Source organism: Passer montanus, unplaced genomic scaffold (assembly GCF_014805655.1).
Source record: "Passer montanus isolate IOZ18808 unplaced genomic scaffold, ASM1480565v1 scaffold17, whole genome shotgun sequence".
NCBI lineage: Eukaryota > Metazoa > Chordata > Aves > Passeriformes > Passeridae > Passer > Passer montanus.
This window is the reverse complement of record NW_024364270.1, coordinates 1,138,580-1,156,531: the sequence shown is the minus strand read 5'-3', so window position 1 is coordinate 1,156,531 and position 17,952 is coordinate 1,138,580. Positions and strand designations below refer to the sequence as shown.

Here is a 17,952-nt window from a genome sequence, read left to right as displayed (position 1 = left end):
TTCTGCAATTCACAAACATCAGGAAGGAATTCAGTGGCTGGTGCACACACAAACATGCAACACATGGAACATTATTTGTACCAAGCCATTATAAAATTTTGGAACAGTTAATGTCATTTTTATCAGCCAAGGTATGATAAAACCAGTGCATTTTGAATTCAAGGTGATACATGCTACAGCGCTAAAAAGACAGGTTTGACTGTGCAACTGTATCTGTGCACAGTGGCACACCACTCACACGATTTACTTATGTGGGTCAGCACCCCTGATGTGTGGGGGAGGACCAAGGAAAAAAAAAAACCTAAGCATGCCACTTACCCACAAAGAAGTCTTTATCTCTCAACTAGCTGAATTCACAAAACTATCTGTGAGGATTTATCTTCTGAATACCTGAAAAACCTTCTCCTAACTCTATTTCCTGCTTCTTAATGACCACCTCATGGTTCTGTAACTGTAAGAACACTGCCTGCAAGTTCTTTCAGAAGGAGCCTTATTTGTACTTCCTTAAAAGATTGCATTATAACTCTTATACTGAGCACTTCTGAGGTTAGGCTTTACAGGGTGGACCACTGCCTGGCCAAAACCAACAAAAACTGACAATAGCCTTTATTCCCTCGATTGCAAGACACAACACCAGTTGTTTGATTGAGGCCAGGTCTTCATACCTGAAGCAAAACTAAGCCATATCTTGTACTCAGATGCTGGCAGCTAGAGAATAGAGAGACAAAACACTAAGAATCAAAAAGTGACACCAGAAAAGGTGGGCTAAATACCACAAATTTCCAGCTGGCAAGCAGAAGTGGAAAGGGCTGTTTATTCACAGAAGGTGGCTTCTGAGAATATTAACATAATGTCAAAATGGTGACAACTTTAATACTGTAAGTACCAAATAGCAGGTAAGTGATCTCTCTAAGGGGAAAAACATCACCAAAACCATCCTAGGAAGAAAACCTGCCTCATGCTTGTGGAAATGGGGACAAAGGTTTTTTTCTTTCTCATCACATCACCTCTCCTCCACAGGTAACTTTGTACAAGGACTCTGATGGAGAAGACTTTGGGTTCAGTGTCTCAGATGGTTTATTGGAAAAAGGAGTGTATGTTAAAAACATTCGACCAGCTGGCCCTGGTGATCTGGGAGGTTTAAAACCATATGACAGACTGCTCCAGGTAATGTTTCTGGCACTGTGCAGATTACTTTGTAAAAAAGTTTATAACCACACAGGGGGTATTTGGGTATGTGTTTTGCAGTTTTGTTACTTGGAACGGCCCTGTAATCTACATTGCTCATGATATTTTAAATAATGAGCACCACTGTTTGTTTGTATTTCTGCTGGGAAGGGATGTGTGTGGCGGGACCATGAAGGACAAATGACCGTAATTGCTCTGCACCACAGGCTGTGCTGTGTAGATTTCTCAGATTTCTTTTCTTGGCAAGAAATGGCAGCACTTCATGGAGCTTTGGACTTTTATGCAATGCCGCTAAAGCTGGATTTTCCTGTGCAGTCAGGTTTATAGCCACAAATTCTTTCAGAATACTAGGTATTTTAGAACTCCAAAGGAGACATACAAATGCTCACTAGGAAGCTGCAATTTCCCACAGTGTTTCCAGACAGATTTTTCTTTCTTGCTTTTATTAATACAGACCTGAGAATTATTTCTGTGTTTAATCCAAGTGTTGACTGACATGGCTGGAATAATGTAATATTTACTCAGCACCACACTTATCACAGTGCCAAGCTGGACTATGATGAAAAAGCCAAATTTTTCTCAACTAGCCTAATAAAATACTTAACATAAATTTATATATATGAGGTAAAACCAGAGAAGACTTGAACTGAATTGAAATTACAGAGGTGTCTACTGCATTTAAATTGGCAAACACCACGAAAGACAGAAAAACTATGTGCTGTTAAATGTCATTACTGGAGTGAGCATTGTGAAAGCTGGCAACAGCCAGCACCAGTGTAAATATCCCCACTTCTGCTACATTCTCTTTAAAAGTGAATAGAAAACTTAATTGATGTCTTCAGACCAGACATCACAGTTAAATAGTCTTATAGTGGGCGATTCTCTACTTGGAATTAAATCAAGCTCCATCGTCTCAAGGATAAATTTGTTTCTCTTGTGATCTCATTTTTTTTTCCTAAAACGGTAACAAGAATCAATCATCTCATCAATCAGGTAAACCACGTTCGCACCAGGGACTTTGACTGCTGTTTGGTTGTGCCCCTCATCGCAGAATCTGGCAATAAGCTGGAGCTGGTCATTAGCAGAAACCCCCTGGCATCTCAGAAAGGAAGCTCAGAACAGCACACTTCAGGGAGTGGGGAGTGGAGCGACCCGAATGCTGCCTTCCTTCAGCAGAGCGGACACGCCAGTGTCAGCATGGAGACACGGGATCCTACAAATACCTTATAGCAGAAACCACTGCAGCAGGACATTCGGTAACAAAAGACAATTATGGTGCTAAATCCACTCAAGATTTCTCTGAGACTGAGGCTCAGATGCTGTACAGCACTGAAAAGCACAGGACGTCAGTTGGTCTGTCTCAAGGCTTCTATTAATCCACGGTTACTTTAGAAATAGTTTCATTCTTCATTAAGTAAAGTCATTTTCCATTCTAAGCAATCTAGGATTAGTAACAGTGAAAAAAAACCCAAACACATAAGGGCCTTTTTTTGTCCCCCAAATAAGAAACTGGGGAGATGTTTTAAACATGATCTAAATGTTCTTCTCCCTCCAGCAACAGCAGCTGTTTGAGGGAAAAACATGGAGTTAACCTCTGCTAACAAACAGTAGTGTCCAGGTTATGCTGTTTTTAGAAATCCTTTTATGAGGAAGGTGCTGCTGTCTGATGGACAAGGCAGAGTGGTTTACTGCACTGGGTTTTCCTGGGAAATGGCTACATCTCTGATTTTGGAAACCTTTATTCGCTGGCGAGAAGGGTGCACTTAAAGCAGGGTTTAGATGTTACAACAAAATGCTTGCAAGAAGCTGCAGTTTGCATTCAACACTGCTCCCCACTTCAACAAACTCTGTTAGAACATATGTTATTCCCTATGCAATGAAATATTTAATGGTATGTCTTGCAACCTGTGGGGATTTTTAAGTAGAGTCTTTTTTAGTGGGATAAAACTTCTGACAAGGGATTACTGAAAAGAATGAAACTGAAATGAGTTCAGACAAATTAGAAAGGCTTTTTTGTTAAAAGAAAGTGGCTTTTTTAAAATTATGTCAGTGAAGATTGATACAAAAGCTCTTTAATGATCCATAAACCTGTAAACTTGTACTGTCACACATGAGCTTTTTATGTCAATCAGTTTCTTGAAGGAAGAAAGGTCCTATTTAATATGCTTTGTTTTCAGCCTTCTTTATGATAAACATTACCCCCTGCAACACATTTTTAGAATATAAAATTGTAAATATATTTTACAAACACATCACACAAATTGTCTCCTCTCCCCTCTTCCCCCAAGCAATAAAATACTGCCAGTTGCTTTATATGCTCACCAGCAGCTGCATTGGTTTATTCTGGTATTCAAGTTGTTATTGGTAATTATTGTTATTGGTGAACATAAAGATACTGGATTTGTATATTTGTAGAGTCTCCATATCTAAGCAATCACCTTACAGAGTTGTTTCTGGTCAATTTAAACTGTTCAATGTATCCCTGTTGCTGTTTCCAATACATAAACAAGCTCACCTGCCCTGCACACACACAAGTATCTCTGATTTCTATTTCAGCACTGCCAGAAAAGGTCAGAATGACATTATAGGCTGAATCATGTAAAAAAAAAACAAAAACAAACCACGCAACAAAACAAAAACTCCAAGGTTCATGAGTCACTTAAATATGTATTTTTATTTGTAACAAATAAGTATTAAACTGTAAAGTATTTTTGTACAAATTTAATACTTTAATAGCATGATATTTATCGTCTATGTTATGTTTTTTGAAATTCAAACTGTTGCAAATATTTGTATGGAAAAACTGTATAAATTGAAATAAACAGTGATTTGAAGACATTAAAAATGAGGTAGAGGTTTTCTACTTCATATTTTTCCCAGTTTTTTTCCCCACAGTTTTAGAAAAAATACCACTTTTATATTTGTGATATACTTTTTCCTACCCTATGTGAAAAGAAAAAAATGTTGAAGGTAAGCAGGTTGTACACATTTTAGTACAATGTGTCTGATGTTTGATTTAACATTCAATTTATTAATCTCAAAACTGCAACACAGCAAGTCCCAAAGTACATGTGAGAAAACTGAAAGTGGAATGTTATTTGAATTCTGATTTGGAGTTTTGCTTTTCTTACCAAGATCATCATCAGCACAGAACTATTAGCTAAAGCAGCAATGGCAAGTTCTACATCATAGAAAAAGTTTTCTATGTCACTGAATGCAACATTCTTGTTATGTCTGTAACAAGATTAAAATCCATAATCCATCAAAGCTTCATGGCCACAAATCTGCCATATCATAAAAACATTAAAAAATGGGTTTTTTTTCTCAAGTAATCTATAGTTTTGGCACATCAGTAAGTGCATCTCATCAATATTGTAACATTTGGAGATGGATAAATCTTGCTATGGACAACTAGGAGCCTTTAAAACAAAATACATCCTTGTGTATTTTTAAGGGAACATCTGCAACCTCAAAGACCTGTAAGTTCATTTTTCAGCAAAACGAAAGAATTACATGATTTTTGATGACCAGTACACCAGTGAATCTACTAAAAATGGATCACTGAAAATTTAAGAGGCTCAGCATAAAACAAGCTGTTCTTCACAGAACATGCAAAACCAAGAAAGCCTTTGAAAGGCACCTGCATATTCAGTGTCTCCATCCCAAAAATCTTCAGCAGGTTCAGTAAAGGTTCATACCAAGACCAATTAATAATTGTCTGTTAGCTTTTGAAAAGCTTCCTAGGAATTTGCTGTCCCAATGTTAGATTCTTAAGACTGGAAGATCCAAGTGGGGATTCTTCTACTGTTGTCTGTCAAAACAAAACAAACACGTTACCCAGGTTTGAAACAGATCTAAAATATAGTAGCTTCTTCAAAACAGGTTCTTTCTCCATGAGCTCAGAAATTAGATGTAATGGAAAAAAAGCATCTGTTATCAGGTTTGACTTTTAAAAAATCAATTTCAATTACTAAATTTTCTATACATCTCTCACAGCACGTAACCTAAAACCTGACATTTGTGCACAAACCATAAGCTGATACAGGCTAAGCTAGCCAACAGATCACTCTGAGAGTAAAAATATGTATAAGCTTACTACTATTGACCTTTTTTTTCTGTATTAGCCATCTATTACTCTGCAAAGACATCTGCCAAATTTGACTGCTTCACCTATTACTGGTCAACTTGAAAATTATTAAATAAATGTTAATAAAACAATTGTAACTGCCCTGGTGACTTGCAGTGGTGAAAGAGAGTGCAAAAGTTTGTTTTGAACTTTCTTAGTAAGGAGATACTTACAGGGGGTATTTCTGTAGCATCCTCAGATGCAGGCATTGGTCTTTTAGATGGACTTGGCTGCAAACTGCCCATCTTCTCTCTGCTGAGAACTGATGGCCCTTCCTCTGTCATGAGGTCACTCTGAAGCTCAGGTGGGTCAGGAGCACCTTGAGACTGATTCTCGAGCTCTCGACTTCGCCAGCACTTCACCAGGGGAGAGGGCATTTGTTTGGGACAGTTGTTTGTTTCTGCAATTGCCTCTCTCAAAAAGCTCTGCAAACGTGTTTTTCTGGTGATCTCCTTGCTCTTTACTGCGCTCCTGAGGTGCGGCTCCTCAGCCACGACGTAGACGCGGCAGCGGCCCCTGGTCACAGCTGTGTACACGTGCTGCCAGTGCTGCCGGCCCGCGTTGCCGACCACGTACACCACGGTCCTCTCCTCCGAGCCCTGAAACATGGCAGAACTCTGGTTCAAAGGCTGGTCTCCAGGAAACAGTTAAAAAAAAGACCAGAGTGAGGAAGTTGGAGGCAACTGGGGACACTCTCGAGAATATTTTCTATCCTGCTTTCAAGGAATTCTAGTTTCAAGAAAAGTTTCTGATTCTTTCATGAGAGAGTAAGAGCGCATTAGCTCAGCTCACAGCTGCTGTGGTTTTACCTGGAATGTGTGAATAGTTCTGGCCCAGGCATGCTTTATGTGACACAGCTTCCTCAGTGCGGTGTAGCTCACAGTGAACGTGGAGCCATACGTGGTGCTGATGGTCAGCAAGCGCTGCTTATCAATTTCTGCATCCTAAAGGAACAGCAAAACACCCAAGAGTGAGCCTGGATCAGCAGCAGGAGCAATGTCTATACTTCCCTATTCTGGCTTGCCCTGAAATTACAACAGCTGCAACGTCAACCAGCTCAAAGTTTCAGAAGATGGTAAGCTAAATAAAGTGCTGTCTTTCACTGACCACCTTGAAGAAAAACAGTTCTCACTGTTCAGAACCTGTCCTAACTACTGATACTTTCACTGCTCAACTCACTGAACCCAGCAAAAAAAAAAAGTTTTTTGTTGCTGTTACTTTCAGGCCAGCTTGGTTTTCTGCCAGGGAAAACTTAAGCTGCAACATTACTCTTTACTTCAGACCATGTTCACTTAAACATTATCTATTTCAATTACAGTACATTTTCAATTACAATACATTTGAGTATTTACAGACTGTATTTACACTGAACACAATCAGCTGAAACACATTGTACAAAAAAGTCCAGAATTGAGGTAATTTTTTAATTTTCTATTGTACCTTGCCTCGTCCATGCTTTTACACAACTGTTTAGCAGAACTAAGTATGTATTATGGGCCAAATTTAAAAGTGTGAGTTGTTTTCTTCTGGGGATTCAGCAAGCACTGAATCATTTCCCACCAGGTTTTCTTTGTACAAGTTCTTGCTGCCAGGACTTACCTTTGTTATGAAAAATATATCTCCATTGCAGAGTCGTTTGCCCTCCTCATTAGACTCTGCAGTGAGAGTGGTTTCTCCACTTCTGCATCCCTGGCCATTAGAACGCTCTCTGACATCACAGGTCACCAAGAGGTCCTTGAGGTAAACATTGCGTGTGCTGGCAATCTTGTCCCCAGTTTGAAATAGAAGTCTGTTCTTATGGTCTCTAGGTGAGAGAAAGAAAAAGGGGGAAATGTATTTACAAAATGTGTATTTACCATCTCTCAGTACTTTTTCTTTCCATTCTCTATACTTGACCCAGATTAAAAACTTTAATAAAATTCAAAATAGTTAGGATAACACTTTTATGTCTTGAACTTTTATAACACAAATTGGTAGAAAAACAATAACAAAACCCAGTAATACAGAGTAGCACAAAAATATTTCAGAATCTATTTATAAATCATATAGTAGCAAAAAAAATTAACCTTGAGGGTTTTTTTCATGTTTCATGCTTTTATTTGAATTTTGAATATTCAGTAGTAACTTAAAATCTCAGAATTCACATTATGAATTTAAATGAAAAGCCTTTTACCACTATTTAAAATGAGATTAAAGAACCCATCAAATAAAGTTTATTATATGAATGATTTATAACATAATCAGATCTGGATGGAACATTGGAAGTTTTACAATCTTACTTTACCGTATTGGCCTGGCTATAACACTTTTAAAAACAAAATTGAATTGGTCACAGGAAAAATGCAAAACACTGGCTTACCTGGTTACATGATCTGAATAGTGTTGGCAACAAAGTTCATTTATTAGATCACAATCTTGCCTAAATCATACAAAACAAGAACATGAACAAAGTCATTATATACAAAACATACAATTACAAGCAATGTCACATAAGCATTAATTTATAAATAATGGAAAAAGCCCTTTTTCTCTCTGTTGCACTTCCACCACCTATTAAGAACAATTACTTATTCAGAGTTTTGAAGACAGAGCAGGAACAGTTTTGTCTAAATACCACAGAAAGCTCTAGATTACCTAGATTTGGTTTTAAGATAAAGAAGAAAACTAAGGAAAAACTAAAACCTGGACAGATTATTTTCTGTCTGTGGATATATTAAAAATAGCAAGAAGATTTACTTGCTTTTTAAAGACCTAGAATTTTAACTTTTAAATGCAGCTTAAGTACCTATAAATATATTCTAGAAAAATCATGCAGAAAAATCACTAATAACAGTATTGTACCTGAATGCAGTCTAGAGAAAAAAATTGATACCAGAGTTACTCAGCATTCACAAACCACTTATTAGCTCACTGGGAACCTGTAAATAGTGGGTGTTTTTCACTTACTGAGAAAATGTTCTTCACAATTAAAGATGGAGGAGTTTTTTCTTAAGTACCCTTTTGTGCAGAACTCAAGGTTATGGACTATTGGTACTAGTGCACATTATCCCTTTTATCCCTTCAGTGTTTCTGCAAAGCCATGCACACTATTCATGCTCCTGTGATTACTGACTTCCAGTCTTTCTTCAAAGTGAGTTAGAGCCCTACATCCCATCCTTCTTAAGTGATGAGTATTCCAAGTATCTAGTTTTAGGCTATTGCCACTAGTCTCTCCAACTCAACACACTCAGCTATTTTTAGATTGTGGCTGCTAGCAAGGATTTTTTCAATGTCTGCCTGCACACTCCATTACCTTCTGAAAGCAATGAATTGTGATTGTTTGGCATCCTCCAATCCTGGCCCTTTTTTAAGTAAAATCTTTATTGCAGTTTGTAAATCTGTTTTAAAAGACATAAAAGGTAAGACATAAAAATATTTAGAATTTAAAAAAGAAAAATATAATTCAATATGAAAATGCATTTGCTTATTTCTTGTTTAAAACAAACAAAAAAAAAGAAACCCCCCCCAAAAAAAAAACTTACACAAAATGCCACACTCCCAAAAGAAACAGAAATACACCATAAAACACCCAAGAAAACATCATGCAGTTAATCCAGTATTAAAACCTGAGAAACAAGAGTGATACAGAAAGACACAAATTCTTATTTCTGTGTTAAACAGCTGCATGGAGCATATTCATGCAAAATAAGGTTTCGATACAGCACATTGAAGAGGTAAAGATTAAATATTTTCAAGCCACAGCCCTATACACTTGGATTTCACAGAAGAAATCTACTTTCAGTGTTCTGCTTTCCGAGTATTTTGCTAGAGTAAGATAAGGTGATAATGTTTGTACTATTTTTTTTTTCTGCATTCCCCTTGAAGTGTTTTGATGCATATAAAAGAGAGGCCACTTATACCCAATAAATGTCAAAAAAACCCAGTAAACAATGGCTCCAGCCCTGACCCCAAAACATTTTAAAAGAAATACTGGCATCCCTTCTTAGAATTTTCCTAACTCAATTCTACAGCTGGGAGCACATTCCTGTCCAGCACATCATACTGTTACAGTCACTTTTTACTCAAATGATTCACCTGTGAATCGATTCTGAAAATCCCTTAAGATTTGACAGCTCCAGCTACAATATAAAAAGGCAACCACATTTTACTACAGTGGTGGAAGCTGTCCCGCATTTCAAAGTCTAACTGGTGAGCTGGAGCTCTACAGCCCATTCTTTGCACTTATTTAGAAGTAACTTACTTAGATGGCAAAAGACAAACTATGAATGTAGCATTTAAATTTATACCACAAACAAAGCCAGATAAAAATTTTCCCAAGATTTTTGTTCCAGACAATAGTCTATGCTTTACCAAAGGGAAAATCAAGATAAGAAACTGACATACTCTCACAATTCCCGCCAGCAGGCAAAGCAATAAAAATAAATTTCTTCTCTGGGATTGGCATTGTCATTTCCTCATTCCAAGCAGAAACTTTCAGCACCTCATCAAATTCAGGAAGCTGCCGGTGAGAGATTCTGGACCAGAGCATTGGAGGGAAACCGAAAAGTTATTTTCAGTTAAAGAATTCCAGCACATCATCATCATCTGCATCAGCCTGAAGTTCACCACTTAGAAGTCTTTTGTCATCTACACTACATGCCCTGAAAACTCTTTCCTCAGAGCATAACTCGATTTCACACTGAAAAAAATTGGTACTTTATTCTCTAAACCCTCCATCACTGCAGCAGATACTTAGTATTACTCATACAGTTCTTCCCATGGGAGCAAAATGGACTGAAACAGAAGTGTTATCAAAAAATAAATAAGAATGTTTGTAAAATACTTAGTAGCTCTGGACATCTTGCAAATGTTCAGAATATTCTCAAATTAATATCAGAACCTAGATTTTCTTCTTAGATGTTTAAAAAAGAAATCAAGCACTGATAGGAAACAGGATAATTTTCAAAACAAAGTAATGCAAATGCTGAAAACATTTAGACTCTTTAGGTATTGACAGAGAAATAAATACAAAGAACCTGTAATGTAATGGCCTTTGACATCTAAGCTCTCCAAGCAATTCAATCTGTTTCAGTTGTTGTCACACTTATCAGCACTGTCTTTAAAACTTCATTTTTAGAGGAGCAATTGTAAGCTCTTTTGGAAGGCATAAAGTCAGTTGTACATTTACAACTCATTTGAAATCAACAGAGAGTATCTGATAGCATAATAGTGAAATACATCCTATAAAATTCAAGAGCATTCCAGCACACACTTTTTTTTGTCCAATATATAGGTCTGAAAAAATCTGTAATGTTTTGTTGCTGTTGTTTGGGGGGGTTGCTTGTTTTTAAAACCAATGCTATGGATTTGGACTAAAAAACTAAAAGAAGCAATACTACAGAGTCAAATCTGGATGGACTGCTATTTGCAGGTAAAAGGCTGGGCAAGAATTACAAGAATTCTTCACACACACATCAGGATATCTTACCTTGATGCATTGTCTACAATTAGTTGTGATTCAGCTCTGTGGTTAGTTCGCAGTTCCACAGAAAAGCCTCTTGATTTTAGACCCTCAAAGATATCAGCTAACATGTTTCCTGGGTCTATGCTTGGCAGCTGTCTAGTATCACCTAAACAGAATGCATGTTAGTTTTTGTGAGAAGGAATAACATATCATGTACTGAAAATTGTCTTTAAAAAAATGAATACTTGTATGAACAAATCCTCAAGCCTCTACATAGTAACATCCATGCTTAATACAATTCACATGAAATCAAACTTCCAAAAATCTAAGAAACTTTGGGAATAAGTTTTTTTATACTCCTCACCCAGTAATACTTTACTAGCAAGTGCAAATTCTTCTGCCTGATGAGTACTGACAGTGATCACATCTTATTCAAACACACTCTGAAAGCTACATTTTAAAAAACAAATGCCATAAGTGGCGTGTCAAAAAGGAAACCTCTAAGAAAGCATAAAAAATTGATTTTACATTTCTTTGCTTTCCTTTTTAAATTAAAACAAGATGATCCTAGCATTAAGAATGGCATGAAAACTCCCTTCTAACATACAATTCATGTGCTAAGAACAGCTCCTTCACATCTAAGGAAATCAGAAAAGTTTACCATTTGCAAGATGTAATAACCTACCACATGGAAGTCAGAATAAGACAAAACACTGCTAAACAGATAATGGCAATACTGATACTTTCATACTGACATTTGGAAAATTGTCTGACCTTGGGAAAATAGCGAAAGTATCCAAGTACAGAACAATGTAACATTTTAAGAGACTCAGTGGGAGCTCTGATACTTACACTGTATATTGGGCATTATTAAACATTGTACAATACTAAATTTGCTGTTTCACTTACCTAGAATAATAAGTTTAGCAAGCTGAGCATGCTCACACAAGAGTTTCAAAACTAAACTAAGAATTTGTACAGACACCAAACTTCCTTCATCCACAATGAGAACTGTAACTGCAGAAAACTTCCACGGCTGTTCTTGGTCACTCCGCCTCCACGATTTAAAGCTATAGATAATCTAGAAACAAATAAAGCAAGCTCTGACACTAATCAACACTAAGCTATGTCATAAAAGTAGACAGTGTGGTATCATCTGATGTATGTAGAGCTATTATCCGAAATTCTGAACTTACACCTGTAAAGACCCAGAATACTCAACCATTCTGTCTTATTTTCTTTCTCAGTGAATGCATTTCTAGCTGAGATTAGCAACACTGACATACATAAATGCACAGTCTTTTTTTTCCTGCAGGAACTGTTAAAGACACTAGGTCAGCCATTAGGTTCCTCAGTAACAGAAGACCTCCTACTACAACTTGATGTCATTAATAATATCCAAAATTGCATAGGGAAGGTGAACAAGCAACTAACTATCCAGTCCCCAAAGATAAAATAAACCAACAGAACTTTTTAAGTTATTATAATTTCTATTTGTATGGGTTATTCTGTAACTCCAATGTCTTCTTGGCACCTTTGCTACCTAGAACAAGACAGACTTGGCCTAAGTTTATTAACAAAGTTTGTTTTCTACTTTTTTCTAAAAGAATTCCAAAATTTTCCAAAAAATTCCACAAAACCTAACATTAATTAAGGAAACACTGTGCAAATGAAATTTCTCTCATTATTCAACTCCAGGCTACTGATCTTTTCATGTGTGTGCTGCTATGATTGCTAGGCAACAGGATCCTAGAAAACAGCTCTACTACCTAGAAATCATTTTTGTCTTCATTAAACTAAAACGAGGAACTGAGAAGCTGAAAAAACCAGATGCCCTAGAGAAGCACAAGTTTCAGATGCATATAAATAGTAAAGAAGCAAAAGTTAGCAAATAATATACTTCAAATGACTGATTTATGATTCCCCCAAAACAGAACACTGATTTTCAGATGCTGATTAGCTGTACCCAAGCATTAACATTAATAACAATAATAGGCTACACATTTCTTAAAGAAAGTCCAATAACAAGCTGCCATTTTTTTTTTACAAAACAAGAATGGACAGTGTCAAAAGGTGTTTCAGAATCTAATTAAAAAAAAAAAACCAAGAAACAAAACCCCCAACAAAACTTACCTGATGCAGTGTATATGCAGGAAGCTGTGTTTTTTCTCTCAGAAGACTTGTTGCTCGCCCTGTAGGTGCAGTGAACAGTACATTCAAATATTTTTTTGCATACATATTCTCTGATTCCCAATGGTGATCAAATGTATTCCATTCCTCAGAGGCATCCAAGTCTTCTTCAAAGTCCTTAGAAGCAGCTTCTACTTCTTTTTCCATTTGATTTAAATGGCGAAAAAGGTAGCTAACTATTGTACTCTTCCCACAGCCTCCTTTTCCACTTATGATTGTGACAGGATTAGAACAAATTTTTTTTACAGCAATCACCTGATCATTGTCTACCTCTGCTTTACTTTGGATACCAGACATAGAGCCCACCTCCTTTTCAGGAAAGTGATTTTCACCATTATGATTGTCTGGATTATTTTCCTCTACTTCATGTGCCTGGGTAATATTAATTTTGTTATTTGCAGTTTCTCCTGGTGTCTCAGAAATGTTAAGTATCTTTTTCACATCCACATCCAGTTTCCATGTGTGGTTTGACAGAAGGTCACCTACATACCTTGCAATGTCTTTTTCAGCTTTGTAAAGATGAGGCAGAAACACCAGCTTTTTCTCCCTAATCACTACATTCTGATCTTTCAAAAATTCAAGAGATTGCCAAACATGCTCAATGGGCATGTGTTTGGATACCAAACGAGCTAATTCATCTTGATCTTCGTATGTGTGTCCCATTTGTCTACAGCGTGTCTTGAGCTGATCATACAGAATTAATGCATTCTTCTGCAAGTCAGGAATCTTCCAGAGGAGATGTTCACACTGACAGAAGGCAGCCCACGTTGCCTCACAGTAAGGAATGTTCAAATCCTTATACATAATCTTCTCCCCAAAAAGAATAAAAGCAAACATAGATTTATTTCAGAAGATGTCATCCTCTTGCTGAACAACATTCTTCCTAGTAAATACACACTGCAATTCAGAAGGTGGAAGTTTGCAAAAATTTACTTATTTTTCATAAACCAAAATACTTAAAAGTAAGCTGGAATGACCACTACAATTCAGAAGGTGGAAGTTTGCAAAAATTTACTTATTTTTCATAATAATAAGCAAAATACTTAAAAGTAAGCTGGAATGATAATTCCTCTTACCTACCCTTCTCTATGAAACAGAAATTTTAAAGATAAAAGACCTGGCAAAGAAATTGGGTACTAGGGAGAACTCATGCACACCAAACAACACATTTTCATGTAAAGGTACACAAACAGTAGAAACAGAGCACAGGAAAGCATTAGCCAGAATTCTGCACCCAATTCTGAACATGTTCAGGAAAGATGCCACCTCTACAGACACTAGCACAAAATAGTGAAAGATTGAGATGTGCAAAACAGATGAACTGTTGAGAGCAAGAAAAATTAATTGCATTTGCTCAGTCATAAGAGAAAAAGCTAAAGAGAGTCTTCAAGCAATAAAAAACTGCAGTGAGAATGCAGGTCCTTGAAGCAAGAGAGCAGCCAGTCCATACTGCAAAAGGAACAGTCAAACTGGACATCAGGAAAATCTTTCCAAAGGAAATTTCATTAAACACTGGAATACATTGGCTACCCTGCTGAATCTCTGAAATTAGATTGAGGCAAGTCAGAACCTCCATCAGTAAAGCACTGGAGGCCTAAAGAAGAGGGAAAAGCGCCCATATTTGTGAATACTTAATGCTCTCATGTGAGGTCCAGGACTGCTAAGGTGAGGTGCAGCAGCAAAGCTCATGGCAAGCACAGCAAAGGAAAACAGGAAGGTTAGCAACCACTGCAAATCCCACTGCAAAAAACAAACTGCTGAACCAGATGATCTCTTACACAGAAACCCATCAACCTTACTATGAAAGCAGAGATATTGTTCTATATATTAGGAACACAAGTCTCACTTACTGGTACAAAAATTGGAAGACAACAGTTGAGGATTTTAAATTAGCTGCCTAACTTTTGGCCCAATTACCTCAGGCATTTTATTTTCTGTCTCTTGTAGAAAATATTAAATAAATGGTTGTAACAAAACCACTTTCAAAAATCTTAATTTATTAATTTAATTTTGAGATTAATTAATTCTAATTTCAATTAATTAATTCTAATTTCAATTAATTAATTCTAATTTCAATTAATTCAATTGGAAAAACAAAACCCTTTGCTAAAACTGAGTCCCATATATCATCCATTTCCAAATGAGCTATGCTTAGCCCCTACAAATGCCCATTTAATCAAGTGAACCCAACTAAAACAGTAGTCTAATGCACCTCAAATGCAGCAAACACCATATTTTTACCATTCATAACATTACCTACCCTGCTGAATCCAAGTTTCCATGGCTCATCCTTTAGTATCTCATCCAGTTTTGTTCCCATCTCATCAGCTACCTCCTCACCATCCATATCAGCCTTTCTTTCCCAGCACATCTTCTCTAACAGACAGCAAAAGTGGCGTGGCAGAAGAACTGGCAAGAACTCCAGTATCCTCGGAAAAGCCAGAGCTCCCAATACTGCCTTTCCTGCAACTGCAGACACCATAAACACATGAATTTTTATGTGACATGCAAAGATTGTTGCAAAGCAATTTACAATGACTGTAGGAAGCACCAGTGTCTTTGCATGGTAGAATCACAGAAGCATAAAATGGTTTGGTTTAGACCTTAAAGATCAACTGGTTCCAAATCCCTGCCACTGGCAGGGAGACCTTCCACTAGACCAGGCTGCTCAGAGCCCCATCCAACCTGGCCTTAAGCATTTCCAGGGATGGAGTATCCCTAGCACAGACAATTCTACTTAGCCTACAGAATTCAGCAAACTCTCTATGCCTATCTTTAACCGATCAACTGGCCTACAGTCCTGACATATTTTAAAATAAAGAATCATTTGAATATACATTTCAAATGAATATATGTTAGTCTGAATGCTGTATATGAGGCACAACTCCTTAGCTTATAAAACAACTGGAACAAGACAGGATATACCTACATGATCTTGAAACATAATGGAATATGTCATAATCCTTGGTATCTCTTTCGATTCCTCTTGGCTGTAGCTGTGAAACTTGGAACTGTTTCAGTTTTTCTTCAAGGTTTCTAAAACTCAGCACAGACTCCATAGGGAGCCAAGCAAAAAATTTTTCTTTCCAATGTTCAGGAACATGACACTCCGTAAGAAAGAGTGAAAATACTTGTCGGTTGTTTTCTTCTACATCAGTCTGCAGAAAATATGAAGGATATCCTTGCACAAAGTACTTCGACCCCATTTTTTTAGCTTTAACATTAACTTTCCACCAAGGGTCAACTAATGGAAAACGTCCAACCACTTCATACTCCTTTTTGGTGCCGCATTCCTGTATAATAACTGAATCATTAAAAAGAAAAACAAAACCAGTGTTAATTGACAGTCATAAAAATTAAAAGTTTGTGCTGATTAAGAGTATTGTTGGTTCAATGCTTTTTTTTCTTTTCTGTAAGTTGCAGTAGTAATAGTAAAGCGGGAGTTTCTCTAAACTCCTGATGCCTGTCTCTCCACTAGTATTTAAAAAAAAAGGTGAAACCAAACTCAGAAATAAGCATGAGAAATAAATCATTACTATGAACTTATTAAGCTAATGAAATACATATGGTTTAATATTATGGTTTACTATTTATTCCACCTCAAGTTTACAACTGAATTTGAAACAGTTTTATCACAAAATATTCCATCACAATGCCTGCAGTCTTCAGATATGTTTGTATGCCAAATATTTCCCGTGAGTGGAACCATCAAAATTGTAAGGAATTAACATAATAAATTCGTAACATCTTGTATGATCTGGTTTGCCTTCAAAAGAAAAAAAAAAAAATTACACCATGCCCTGATTGACAACTGGGGACCAATTGCCATGACCAGAGCAAAGTGGGCACCAATGTTCGGCAGGGCCTCTTCCTCACCAGGACAGCTCCTAGGTCTGTAATAACTTATTCATTTCCCCGTGGTTATTTAGCTCAGTTCAGCCATTTTAAAAACAACTTGCAGATAAAATACTTTTTAGGCAGAGATTGCTCCAATTTCACCTACCTTTCCAGGCTCTAAATAGAAAGTTGGAAGTGATTAACACCAAGTGCCAACACTCAAATGTCATAAAAGGAAAAAAATGCGTTTTGTGTAAAGTTAATTTGAATGGGAAAACCTTATGTTTTCCTTCTGTTGCAATCCTGTGCCCGTAGAAAAGCAGAGATCACGCTTTCCCTTCCACTCCCCATTCAGCCGGTACTTCGGATCCCGGTGCCTTCGCTCGCCATCAGTTCCGGCCGGGGGAAGGGCCGGGCCGGGGCCTTTCCCTTCCCCGGGACCTTTCCCAGGCCCGGGGCCTTTCCCTTCCCGGGACCTTTCCCTGGCGCACAGCGGCGCTCCCGGCCGGGCGGCCCGGGCCCAGCGCCGCCTCTCCGCCGCCATTCGCGCAGCGCCGNCCGCCCCTCACCGGCGCGGCGCGGGGGCAGCGCGGCCGACAGCTCCCGCCCGGAGGCCTCCATGAGCGCATCCTCCCCCAAGAGCTCCTCGAAGTCCTCGTCGCTCTCCTCGTCGTCGTCCGGCGCCTCCCAGCGCGGCGGCCGCAGGTGCCCCCAGAGCTCCAGGGTCGCGCCCCGCTGCCCGCGGGCCCCCGCCATGCCGGCCCCCGCCATGCCGCCCCGCCGCCGATCTGCCCGCCCCGCGGAAGGGCGGGACGGCGCGCCTCGGGATGGTCCGGGGCGACGAGTCAATTGTTTGTTTATTTGTTTGTTTGTTTGTTTAACACTTCAGGACATAATTCTCTGTCTTTGGGAAGGGCGGGACGGCGCGCCTCGGGATGGTCCGGGGCGACGAGTCAATTATTTGTTTATTTGTTTGCTTGTTTGTTTGTTTAACACTTCGGGACATAATTCTCTGTCTTTACATGACCCCTATCACGAAACCATCAGATCATAACACCGCACTTCCAGTACATCCGATTGTGTTTCACCCAGCTGCCCCCACAGTGGTTTCATGTTATGTATGAGTGGCAAAGCCTTCTCCGGAAGGCCCTGGGTGAAAACCACCTTT

At 38.2% G+C, this 17,952-nt stretch overlaps 2 protein-coding genes across 9 annotated transcripts in view; one reads left to right on the top strand and one right to left on the bottom strand.

The window, feature by feature from the left end:
• Positions 1 to 3,798, top strand: part of GRIP1 (glutamate receptor interacting protein 1) — a 211,495-nt gene extending 207,697 nt beyond the window's left edge. For all 8 annotated transcript variants that reach the window (XM_039704002.1, XM_039704004.1, XM_039703999.1 and 5 more), the window contains 2 exons: positions 1,021 to 1,167; positions 2,182 to 3,798. In XM_039704002.1, the coding sequence (XP_039559936.1) occupies positions 1,021 to 1,167; positions 2,182 to 2,418 (384 nt within the window). In that variant the 3' untranslated portion in view covers positions 2,419 to 3,798. The remainder of the gene's footprint in view (positions 1 to 1,020; positions 1,168 to 2,181) is intronic.
• Positions 3,799 to 3,848: 50 nt separating this feature from the next.
• On the bottom strand, positions 3,849 to 17,598 carry HELB (DNA helicase B). The gene is made up of 13 exons (XM_039704009.1): positions 17,354 to 17,598; positions 15,877 to 16,251; positions 15,208 to 15,416; positions 12,891 to 13,754; positions 11,667 to 11,838; positions 10,782 to 10,923; positions 9,698 to 9,828; positions 8,607 to 8,691; positions 7,674 to 7,733; positions 6,914 to 7,118; positions 6,124 to 6,258; positions 5,488 to 5,913; positions 3,849 to 4,999 (listed from the first exon to the last, which is right to left on the bottom strand). The coding sequence occupies exons 1-13, from the start codon at positions 17,553 to 17,555 to the stop codon at positions 4,910 to 4,912; spliced, it is 3,096 nt and encodes a 1,031-aa protein (XP_039559943.1). The 5' UTR covers positions 17,556 to 17,598; the 3' UTR covers positions 3,849 to 4,909.
• Between the last annotated feature and the right edge of the window lie 354 nt (positions 17,599 to 17,952).

Coding starts and splice junctions, on each gene's coding strand:
- HELB (XM_039704009.1), bottom strand. CDS start 17,555: ATGGCGGGGGCCGGCATGGCGGGGGCCCGCGGGCAGCGGGGCGCGACC. Junction 15,417..15,876: donor CCATTATGTTTCAAGATCAT/GTAGGTATATCC, acceptor TGGTGTCTGCAG/TTGCAGGAAAGGCAGTATTG. Junction 5,000..5,487: donor ATGCTACAGAAATACCCCCT/GTAAGTATCTCC, acceptor TTGTTTTGACAG/ACAACAGTAGAAGAATCCCC.